This window comes from Corvus cornix, chromosome 4 (assembly GCF_000738735.6).
Source record: "Corvus cornix cornix isolate S_Up_H32 chromosome 4, ASM73873v5, whole genome shotgun sequence".
Classification (NCBI taxonomy): Eukaryota; Metazoa; Chordata; class Aves; order Passeriformes; family Corvidae; genus Corvus; species Corvus cornix.
In genome coordinates, this window is record NC_046334.1 from 23,461,686 (window position 1) to 23,473,960 (window position 12,275).

Sequence of the window (12,275 nt, forward strand, 5' to 3'; positions counted from 1 at the left end):
TAATCTATAGTGCTAAAAAACATCTTGAGAAAATGTATTTACTTCTTCCCCCTTTTCTGCTGTCAGTAGGCAGATCCCTAAATGTTGTATGCCAATCAAGTACTATTATTAGAAGACAGCTGCTGATCAGGACACCTGTTTATTTTTCTACACCTGTTTTTTGAGACCCTCTATTCCCTTAAGATACAAATGCACCACCTGACCTTCCAAAAATTCTGAATTATTTGTTGGGATGAAGTTTTCATTAAGGAGATCACAACAGAAGAGAGTGTGTATGAATGCACGGACAACTTCCTAATGCCCAAAACCCAAACTCTCTTAATTCTGAAGACTTAAGAATGATAAGTATTTTGTTGTTGCAGTATAAATGTCTCCTCCTGATTTCTACGTAGCTCTGTAGAACCCATTTTTGCACCTAATAAGGCACATGAAAGAGTGCAAATCCTTGTGAGAACAAGCTGTCAACACTCAGATGAAAAGGAAAAATAACTGCCCCAGCTTTTGCCATTGCTTAAGACTGATACCTGCAATACTCACCCCAATACAATTCCTAGTTCTTTTACATGCACTCTTGTATGTCCTCGCAGATATTCTGACAGCATTTTGCTTTTGAGATACATCTCTTGCAGTCTATCCTCAAGATGCATTATGCACTGTAAACACAGATCAAAAACCTCAGAACAGCTTTTGCAATTGCATGCAAATCGTAGAGAAATGTAAGCTTATCGCTTTACCTTGAATCTTGGAAGATAAACTAAACCTCCACTCCAAAATCTAGAAGAGGCAATTGGATTTATTACAATTGTGCCATAAACATTAAAAAGTTATACTACCCCACAAACAGGAAACCCCTCATAGAACTGGGGCATTCCAGCTCTCTTGGGCAGCAAGTTTGTAGCATAAACTGCACCTCTATTTCCACTCAAGTAAGTCACTGTGTTTCTGCCAACTTAAACAGTTTTAATGAGGTTCAAAATTACTCAAGACTTCTTACTAAGAATCAAGCCAGAATTCTTGGATCAAGATGTCCTTGTTGTAAGTCAGTACTATTTTTCTGAAAGACTCAGTTTAGACAATAGTTTCTAAAATTACCATTCTAGCTCTAAGGCTCTAGTGCCATTCAAGAAACTAAGACTCAAGACGTGGAAGACACCAGTATCTTCTTCATCATAAAATTATAACTCTCTTGCTGACTGCTTTTCTGTAGCAACTAAGCTACAAATCCATTTTAGGCATTTGTTTTCATAATTCCTAGGTACTTCTAGTTTAAAATTGCTTAATCATTTGATGCTGGCTGCCAAATGGTAATAGTTCAAGTTGAAACATCAATTTAATCATTCCACTTTTCTTCCAGCAGAGGAATGCTAGAAATGCATATTATTTTTAAATACAGTCATGTGCTTCATGGCAATTTCTCATATACCAACTACCAAAGAGCAGATGAACCTTGGCTTCAAGGAGACAGAAGGGTTATTCTGGCAAGACAAAGTCAGTCGGTAGCATGTCTTTGGAAGCTGTGGGAAGTCTTATCAGGTATTTTGTTCTAGGACAAAGGTACATTCAATTTGATATATTCCTTCTTTTCACAAGGATGACCACTTCAAAAAAGCTAAATTAGTTCAGCTCTCTGAAATCAGGAGATGAAAGCAGGAAGCACATGCAGAACCTCACATTATCAAACATATAATCATCCAGCAGGCACAGACAGCAATTAGAAACAGTAGCAGCAAATAGCTTCAGGCCATCATCCCATGTACTGAGAGTTGAATGAAAACCCTAAGTATTAGAAGCAAGACCTGGTGAAACCAGTTTTGTTAATTAAAAAACTAATGAGCAAAAAAAAAATAGACTCAGGCTTGTAGGTAGCCTAATATGCATTTTTCTGATCATCTGGAGCAAGATGAAGATGTTTAATTATTCTTTCAATGAACTAATATCAAGTCTTAATCACGGAAAATAAAGAGGCATTTTAAAAAATGTGCTACATGGTAGTAGAGTAAAATCACTGCTACCAGTGGAGGAAAGGCAGAAGCTTTTTGACAATTGTTTGATCAATTTGCTTCAAGCAAATTTTCACTCAAGTCATTATAATCATAACACTTCTGATTCCGGCCAAAAGGGAAGCAAGTGCTCTTATCTCTTCCATTACAGGTAACCCTCATGCAACAAGCCTATGAGCACTTTCCCAGTTGTTCAGGGGGGCATGCAGCTGAGTCTCAAAGTAGCAGTTCAATGTGTTTCAAGCCCATTATTTGTGTTAAGGATTATGGATTTTTTTTTTTAAACTTATGAGGGAGCAAGTAAGGAAGAATCACACATTATTTTAAAAGAGGGGTTGTTAACATCATATGATCTATTCCCTTCTGAATACCAGCAAAGAATCAAAAGACATTTCTCCCCACAAGCTTGGTACATGAATCCATTTTGTTCAGCGTCCACAAGTCTTTTCTTTTTTTTTTTTTTATATTAGCTTCCTCTGCAGTTTTTCTCACTGACCAAATGGAAAAAAAGTCAAGTAACTTCTAAAAATAGAAGAGTAGCTTAAACTGAGCTTAAAGGTGCAGGTAAAACTTTTGACATAATGCTGAAATGCAGCAGTTGCAATCAGCACTTTCCGCTCACCAGGGCATACTGCAAAGCTCTCTGCAGCACAATTATCAGTCTGAAGCGGCACAAGATATCACCACTTACCTTGCATCTAGTCTCAAGTTGGGTTGTTTTTTGTAGGTACCACTAAACCCCAAAAATACTTATTCATCTGAATAGTAACTGCATGTGAACAGATATGCACTCCTAAAGGAAACTTCGAACATACTGCATTGTGGTCATCTCTGATTGATATTAGTACATCAGTACATATGTTTACATACATAAATACAAATTTAAAGCAATAGAAATACTACTAAAAGTCACATGTCTCCTAGAGTTTAGGAACACTTAGCTTCCATGCAGTGACATTTTAGCAGAGTTGCAAAATCCACTGACAGAAGGATCCAAGTGTCTCTAACATGGATTACGAAAAATTTACAAACTACTAGCACTGTCACTTCACAGTTCCTTCTTGAAGGAAAAAGGAAATAAAAAGCCCTGAAAATCACTCTGCCTCCAGACCCCTCCCAAACCACACAAATCATATAGAAACTGCATACACAAATCCTAAGGTAACACTAGACAGAACACTTCAGTTACAAAATCAACTATTCTGTTTAAAAATGCCAGAATTTAAGGTGTGACTGTGCTAGTGTTAGGATACAATTTCAACCAGTTGCATACTTTTTGACACCCAGAAGAATCCAGAGAAAACACTCAAAAATATACCCACGTATTTTGCCTAGCACTTGACTTGAAGACTTAGTGTAATCAATACCACCAGTTTAACCCAAAACAGTGCCAACCAATACTATTTACAGCTGTTAGAGTTTAGCTCGATCTTCCTCTTCCATCTGCTGGCACAGTCATTACAAAGTATTCCTACAAAGTTTCTCAAGGCTATCACTGAAGGACAAATCAATTCTGTTAATTAGAAAAGGGGCGACTGCTGAAAAAAACACTCCATCTCCCCTCACCTACAATCACGTGATAAAAGCTGCATTACAGTTACTGCAGTGAGACTTGTGGGCAATTTTGTTATAATCAGCAAAACCAGCATTACTGATTTGCTCTGATGAACTCCACTACAAATGAGGACAGGAAAGGATGCTGTGGGATAGGGAGTGTGCAACATGACAAAATAACATTCCCTGCTGCAACCCACCCATTCTCAGGCGTCTCATCCCATCAATCCCATGGAGCCATCGGCAAAGCTACCCAACACAGCACTTGCTAAAATATGTACAAAACAGAAGGGTCAAATAAACAGAGGCACAGTTAGTTGGAGGGGAGACAGAAGAGGCATCCATTGCATGGGGTTGAATAGAAACCCCAAGAATAGAAAGTTGCATGCCAGAACTAGGATTGGGTAGATAGAGACTTCAACAACTTACAGCGTAGAGAAGAGTGGAACTTGCACAAAAAATATAAAAAACAAATATAAGACTCCTAAACATAAACATGTGACACTAAAATTGCCTAAACAAATTAGGTTTTGCCACATGTATTTTGGAGTTGTTAACTTTAATCTGACCTATTTAATGTAAATTACAGCCAAACCAGTATCCATTACTGGACTGTAGCATGGATTCTTTTCAATATGTTGTAACAGCTATGCATTATTTCAGGCATTAGTTCATTGATATTGCAACACAGTGTACAGGACTCTGTGTTTGCTATCTGAGCTAAACAATTTTCATTAGCTTCAGCCTTCAATAAAGAAATACTTACGAAGTCAGCTGGGACGTTGAGTTTGTAAAGCTGTAAAATGGACTGCAACAGACTGGATACTTGACTCGAAACCAGAACATCCTTGCCTAACTTCATACTGTCCATCATCTTTCTCTGGCTTGTAGCTACTTGTACGTTCCATTTATCTGTGTCTGCAATAATGCAGACAGCTTCTGCTATGGGCTCATCTAGCACTGGATGCTGCAACAGAAACAAAATACAATTATGTGATACTTTCACATACATTTCCACAGCTTAGTTTGAGGTTCTACTTTTATTAACACTGAGGTAGCAAATAAGAAAGTGATTCAATGAATGTTTTTGTCCAATAGGGAACCAAAGGCATCTCAAAAAATGACAAGGAATACCAACTTCAGTGACAAGATTTACATTCAGCTACACTGGATCAGGTAAGTCTTAACTGCCAATTTGATCGAGACATTTAATTTTAATTAGTGCCTCAAAATCACTACTCCATTTTATTTTTCTCCATGTATTCAACCTACCCTGAAGACATTAGTTACTTTCAAAATGAAGAGCATAATAATTACACTGATCCAGAGACGGTGGAAGCACATTAAATGTTTCAGAGATATGTGAGGGATTTTACTATGCACAATCAAGCAGGATGTAACAGAATAGTTAGGGTTGGAAGGGACCTCTGGAGATCCCCTATTCAACCCCTTGCCAAGGCAGGGTCTCCTAGAGTAGGCGACACAGGAACAAGTCCAGGCAGGTTTAGAATGTCTCTAGAGAGGGAGACTCCATGACCTCCCTGGGCAGCCTGTTCCAGTGCTCTGCCACCCTCAACATAAAGAAGTTCTTCCTCAGCAGCTGAGGTAGAATTTCTTGTGTCTTAGTTTATGGCCATTGCTCCTTGTCCTGTTGCTGAGCACCACTCTCTTAACACCTGCCTTTAGGATATTTATATGCATTAATGAGATCCCCTCAGTCTAGTCTCCTCTGAGAAATGTTCCAGTTCCCTAATTATCTTTGGGCCACTCCACTGGACTGTCTCCAGTAGCTCCTCATCCTTCTTGGCCTGTGGAGCCCAGGACGGGACACAGCACTCCAGATGTGGCCTCACTAGAGCTGAGTAGAGGGACAGGTTCACCTCCCTTGAGCTGCTGGAATGCTCTCCCTAATGCACCCCAGGATAGCATTGGCTATCCTGGCAGCAAGAGCTCTGTGGGCCCATGGTCCACTTGTCCTCCACCAAAGAAGAGACAGCATCATACTAGACCAATCTGATGCTGCTTAAAGAAGTTACATACACACACATCACTGCTCTGGATAGCACATGCAGTCATGCCAGCAGGATGATTCTTAACTGCTATAGAGAGAAGCTGCTGACAATTACTAGATAAGCATTTTAAATTGCATACTGAGGTCACACAGTTATTCCAGTGAAAGGTTAGTTACAAATTTTATAATTTAGGAGTACTTACAGTAGATAAAGAACACAACAAAGTTCTTATCTATAGACAATTACCTTCTGTAGTCAGTCATTTCTGCTACAGACTAGTATCATACAGGCCTCAACAAGACTTTACCTCCCTTGCAACACATGCCACTAAGTGGCAAAATAAGATGTTTCAACTTGCATATAATTTTTCTGGAATACAGGTAATTTTGTCTGCTATTGTGATGGAAACAAGAAGCAGATCAAGGGTTTTCTTCCTTGTTTGTAACTTGAAGTTGCAAACAATCTTCCTTGTGTCTATCTTTGAAGAGAAGCCTTAAATGTAATAAAGGAAAGCACATGATTCTTGCATGAACAGGCTTTTTTGTATATAATGAATTAAGGGCTTACATCTTCCAAGAAGGAAGACATGGCAGGTGTGGCTATTCAGAACAGGTAAGTAAAAAAAGTAACCTACTGAAATAACCTGCTTCTGTAGATTTCAGCAATATCACAACTCCTACTCTGACTCAGTACTTTAACTCACATGCATTGCATGAAGTAGATCTGCTAGTAGACACTGCTTGAGTTTTTCATCATTATTTATTCCATGCAGCACTAGATCAGGTATATATGTATGACAGTAACCACCCAGAAGTGATCTTCCAAAGTTTTTGACACATTGACTGCTGATGGTATTTGACCTGAAATACAGAAATACAAACCAGATAAGATTCTTGCTTGACAAACTGCATTCAGATTTCACATGAATGCAAAGTCATGCCTGCTTCTACTGCAAATATTAATCACCAGTTGTAATCCAAGATTACATAAATGTTCACACCAGTAAACATCTACTGGTGGTCTCTGAAAAAAAAATTTAAAAGCTGACATGAACAATGCATTGATTTCTTCAAATTTGTAAATAAGCAAACTTTTATGCACTAGAGTTTGTGGGATGTATGAGCTCCCTGTTCTGCAGCTTACAATTTTGCTAAATTTGAGTTCTTTTCAATTCTCATGCTTCAGGTGAGTCTAGAAACTGACCTTAAGCATCAAACTCCATGTGCACCTGTAATGCTTAAAAATTTTCAAATAGCATGCCCATGTTTATTCCAAATCTGTATTTGACTTAATTATGCCAAATCTGAACAGTTATCTTTTTAATCAAAGTTTTGCTTGTCCTCAGCTGTTCTATCTACATTAAATGTTTCAGTCAGTTTACATAAAAAGTTTGATCCCCTTTTGTTAGCATTTGAAATATACCTTTGCCATAAAACTTCACTACCCTGAACCTGCTCTGTCTCTGTTTTCTTTTTGCCAAATCTGTTTACAAGAATTCTAACCACATCACTGTCTGTTACTGATTTGTTTTGCAAGGAACTTAGTCAAGATCCCAGATGATTTCAGACTTGAAACTCTAAACAACTCCAAAGTAGCTACAGCTTTTAACTCCATTTAGTTCAGACTACTTTACCTTGGCAAAGGAAGTTCCACTTCTGCAAATTCTTCAAGTCGTTTGCTGATGTTATCGTGATGAACTTCATCAGGGATACAACAATCACCTTCTTCATCACTAGCTCCAAGAGCACTGTCTGAACTCTCATTCCTTGGAATGTCCCCTTCAACTCTGAAGGAGGTTTTCCTTCCAGAATCCCCATAGGGGACATCTTTAGCACCTACTTTAAGGGAATCCTGTTTGACAGCAGAATCTGCTTCTACGCAGTCAGAAGAATAGTTCTCCAGATTGCCAGAGCACAAAGTTCTATTTTCTTTCATGTTTGGCAATTTTACAGTTTCTATGTTATCCATGGGCAAAAGCAGTTCACTAGATACTGAGTCCATTAAATTCACTTCAGTTCCTTTACTTTCCATATGTTGGTTAGGTATACTTTCCTTCTCCTCACATGGTGGGATTTGTGCATAACAAACATCATGTTTACTGATGGATGTAAAGGCAGCTTCACAACTGTCTGCTTGATTCTGAGAAGCATCCACAGTCAGATTTGTGGAACTTGAGGCACAACGTATCACCTCTGGATTTTTAATTAATGCCTTCAGATTCTCTTCCATTTCTCTTCTATGAGTTTCTAAGTCTGACTCTGGTGATGCTGAACTTCCAATCTGAAAAGTGACCTTCTCTAAGTGTGAATTCCTGTGGCCAGACCTTTCAGGACAAGGTAGGGCAGACGACCTACTAGAAAACTGCTTTTCCACTTTTCTCTCATTCTGGTTCTTGTTCTTCTTTACATCCATTACATCCTCTAATTTAGATGACTCTTCAGAGTGGTAGGATACCATTCCTGTATCAGTGACAGTTCTTTTCCTACAATCAGCTCCTCCTTTACAGAAACTGCTAGTTAGACAGTCAACAGATGTTTCAGAGCTCTGACTGGCCTTTCCTATTGCTTCCCTCTTTTCTTTTGAAGGGACTGGGACAGCCTGAGTGCTTTCTGGTTCATGCACCCACTCTGCAGTACTGTTGTTCTTACTTCCATCATTCTTTGGAGGTAGGATTGGAGGCACAAGAGCAGGTTCATTTTTAACAGTGACAACCACATAATCAGACTCCTCTACCTCTCCCTTTTCTAGTGCAGTTGTGATCTTGCTTCCATTTAGCACTTGCTCTCCTTCCCCAGCCTTCTCACTCCACGTCAGCTGATTTTCCTGCAGCTCAGAGCACCGGATGAAGTAAGTGAGAACATAAAGCAAGCGCTGCACCAGCTCCTTGCGTTTTCCAACAATAACAGTTCGAGTCAATCTAACCGGAGAGCCTATGGCACCGTAGAGATCACCTACACAGGAAAGGAAAAATTACACAGGTTTATGTTGTGCTGTAATATAACCTATACTGCCTAAATTCAACGCATTTTGAAACACCATTTACTATGGACACAAATTAGACAGTTAATTTCTTTCACAGTAAATTCATAAAAGTTTTAAACAAAGAGTAACAAAGGAAGTCCTCTAATGCTTCTTACACCTGGCTTTTGTCCAGAAGTGTTTTGGTGTTCTTGTGAGGAATTAGCTGCTATTACTCATTTTCTTTCTGTTCAGAACCACTAAGTTTTTTATTTACACAATGTTTACAAGATACTATCATTTGGAAACTGACACAAGAGGAGGCGAAGAAGAATGTAGATCCAGCAAAACTCTGAAGCCAGCTATACTATTTTCTATTTTTCTACTAATTTTCTTTCACATCAAAATTATTCTGTTTTAGTGCAGTGACTTTTCTGTTAAAAACAGGCATTTTTACCCAGATAAAATCTTAATTACATTTTTCAGGACTAAGATATCAAAAAAGAAAAACAGGAATAAATATTAGCTTAAAAGAGGTTTAGCAAAAAGAGGCATGTAACTACTTTATTGAATAAGGCACGTGCTGTGTATGTCGGAGCCAACCTCACTCACATGGAGCATTTAACTCTGACAGGGGGCAGTGGAGAAATAGAAAACCAAAACACAACTGCAATATGAAAGGTAGGCACTACTACAACATCATCCGAGTCCCCCTAAGAACTACTTATTTGCTACTTATCCTGAAGAACTGCTCTTTTAACAGAACTAAGGTCATATGTATCCTACTCTCAATGTATTTCTTTGGGAGAGTGGCAATTATCTTCCAGCTGCTTATAATCATCTATCAGCTAAAGGGTTTCCACTCCAGAGTTCTGGGAGAAGTAAACATAGATAGCTGTAAGGGAATGTTCACATGGCCTATTGGACAAAGATCAGCTAACTCAAAAAGTGTCTATTCCTGGGTTGAGTTAACCCAGTTGTGTTCACCTGACACCCATTAGAGAACACTCACTAAATTGCCTTTGCTTAACCAAACTATGGCTGATCTCACCAGCACAGGGGAGACAGCCAGCAAAAGCTCAATTTTCTTCAGCCACCTTAAGAATGGAAAGCAGGCTTCTCTGCCTTGAGGCTTGATCAGATAGCTGCTAATCTACCAGACTGCTTTTAGGTGCTAAATCCCTCCTCTGGGCTGCTCAAATTCTCTTCTGGACAGAGCTTGCCATCAGGATTTTTTACTAGACCTCAAGAAGCAACACTACATTAAGAGTTATAAACAGAGCTTCAGAAAGGTTTCTTTCAAGGGCAAGGGGGCCCCTGGTTTCAACAGTAACACAGCAAAAAAACCCCAAAGAGCACATCTATGTCCAGCCTCCTCCTCACTATATAGAGCACGAAAGGAATAAGGCTCCCAGCTCCGTTCCTACGAAACAAGATCAGTGAGACAGTAATTCCATGGCTCTCTTACTGTCTCCCCTGCTAAGATCTGCCATTTCCCATAATGCCAGTGATGCACTGGAGAGGCTCCTGGGTGGTGGCATCAGTGGTGTCATCTTCCCTCAGTTAGGAACACCCTTCCAACCAACCCCAGAGCCTAACAAGCCAGCAAATTCATTCCTCAAGAACCAAAAGTGGGCTTCAGACTACTCAATTAATCTCAAAGGCTGGTAGGCCACAAGGACAAGCAATTTGGAAATGAAATTGGAATATGCTGCTTTACTTTTGAGTTGAGCACAGTTGCTATGGAAATCAGATTCAGGCTTCAGGTTCATTTGCACAATTGGCTTTTGTATAAATGCTAATAAGACAATACAAAAAGTCAAAATTGTGATCTTCAAAACATACTAATAGTTGTTGTTAATACCATTAGGTTGAAGCTGATGTTTAAGAGACAGTACATCTTCCTGACAGAGGGACTTACAATTGCATCAGTATGTAATTGCAATTGATATGTAATATTTAATGAAAGTACAGGTCTGAAGGTGAAAAGACAGGCACATCAAAATCCTTTGTCATTTCCTTTTTTAAGCACCAAGACTAGATTTTTTTGGTTTTCCTCCCTCTGCCTAAAGAGGAAGACCAGCAGAGGGCAACATCTCACTTTCAACGACCAGTTTTTGCAACCACCCAGTAACAGCTTTTCCAGCTTTGTAAGAATGAAACAAAATCAGAGCATTTTGAGTTCAGGCACCGAGAACTTGGCAAGACAAGAAGAGGAACAGACTCTTGACTAGTCACCAGTGGTGACTCCTGGGAGCCACCACAAGAGCTACTACCGAGCTTACGCCTCCAGTCCAGCTGGTTTTCATAACTCCAGGCCTGGCTCTGTCCTCAACACCACGAGAACACTTCTAATTTCCCCTTCAGTCTAACCTCTGCACAGCGTTTAAAAGACACCTTAAACCAGGAAACAATTCACTACAACTACATGGCCAAAGTAGCAATCCTTACTTTCACAGAGGTTATTGAGAATAACAAGCCTAACTGAGACAATTAGCAAGAAACAGCACCAGCATCACGGAGTAAGTCACATCTTTGCCATAGTGTGCACGTGTGTTATTTCACATGGCAATATAGTATATATCAGCTGAAGTGAAGGGCAGTCTGATGTCAGATTTGCATCTGCTGCCAAGAAGAGGAGGAATTGTCAAATACTTACCACTGACAGAATTATTTTCTCAGCTTTCATTCACCTACTCATTTGACATCAGTTATCTAGTTCCTTGTATCAAGATTATTTGCAACTATAAAATATTTGGCAGAGACCAGCCTGAGGCACAGAGCATAGAAAAAACTCTTGGTCCAAGCCCATTCATGTAACAGTAAGTGAATGGAGGTACTGCCAGTTGCCAGATTTCTAATCTATTGCCCTGCTGTCTATCCTAGCTATGTGAGAACTAAACAAAAGGAGGTAGCCAATTTCAACTACAAAGGGCCTCCAAGGCCCAGATAACTCCTCTCAATCTAGTCTACTTCATCTTGCTCTTTCCCAAACTGCTCAGACCATTCACAGCACTTGCACTGTCTTAATACTTCTGTAAGTTAACCAGACAGTGGAACAGAGGATGTCAACAAGTAACAAGAAGAATAAAAAGCAGGATATGCAAAGAGGCTTCCAAATACTGATTAACCAGGCAAAAGACACCTATTGGTAGCTGCCAATGTGACCTGGATCACAAGTAGCTCTTATCTAAAAGGAGTGGATGCACAAAGCTGCTTGTTATAGAAAAATCTGAAGCTTTCCAAATCATACTGACCCAGCTGTGCCCACAGAGGGTTATATGGGTGAGATTTTGCCAGCATGTTCACAGACTGGGATGTGCGCTTCTCAGAGAAGGCCTTGATGGGAGGATGGTCAACTGGCATCACTGTTGGGACCCAAGCCAGGTGATATGTCAGCACTGCAGTCAACAAAGCAGCAAAGAACCTAGGGAAAAAAAAAAGTAAAAAAAGTATGTCCAAAGTAACACCAGCAAAAAAACATCCCTTTAAATGCTTTAACATATGCACATGCACAGGGAAGCACACAAGCTTTTTCTTAAGAAAAAGGGAGTGGGGGAAGCTTACTGATTTTTGTTGATCTGTTCTATCAGAAATGTAAATTCTTTAAGAAAACGCTGGCATAGCTGATTCTTTTCCAGGGTGCTGGACATCATGTTAAGCCACACAGGCTCTGCAATCCTTGGAACAGAATATAGGTTCCAGATGGTAACTCTGCTCAAAGAAAATTCCCAAAATGTAAGTGTTAACA

General features: G+C 39.5%; 1 protein-coding gene across 2 annotated transcripts in view; it reads right to left on the reverse strand.

Moving 5' to 3' along the window:
• The window catches only part of FNIP2 (folliculin interacting protein 2), a 33,913-nt gene that overhangs the window by 4,567 nt on the left and 17,071 nt on the right, over window positions 1–12,275 (reverse strand). For both annotated transcript variants that reach the window (XM_019293353.3, XM_010411851.4), the window contains 6 exons: window positions 12,092–12,238; window positions 11,782–11,951; window positions 7,200–8,517; window positions 6,270–6,426; window positions 4,321–4,521; window positions 538–653 (listed from right to left, as the gene is read on the reverse strand). In XM_019293353.3, the coding sequence (XP_019148898.1) occupies window positions 538–653; window positions 4,321–4,521; window positions 6,270–6,426; window positions 7,200–8,517; window positions 11,782–11,951; window positions 12,092–12,238 (2,109 nt within the window). The remainder of the gene's footprint in view (window positions 1–537; window positions 654–4,320; window positions 4,522–6,269; window positions 6,427–7,199; window positions 8,518–11,781; window positions 11,952–12,091; window positions 12,239–12,275) is intronic.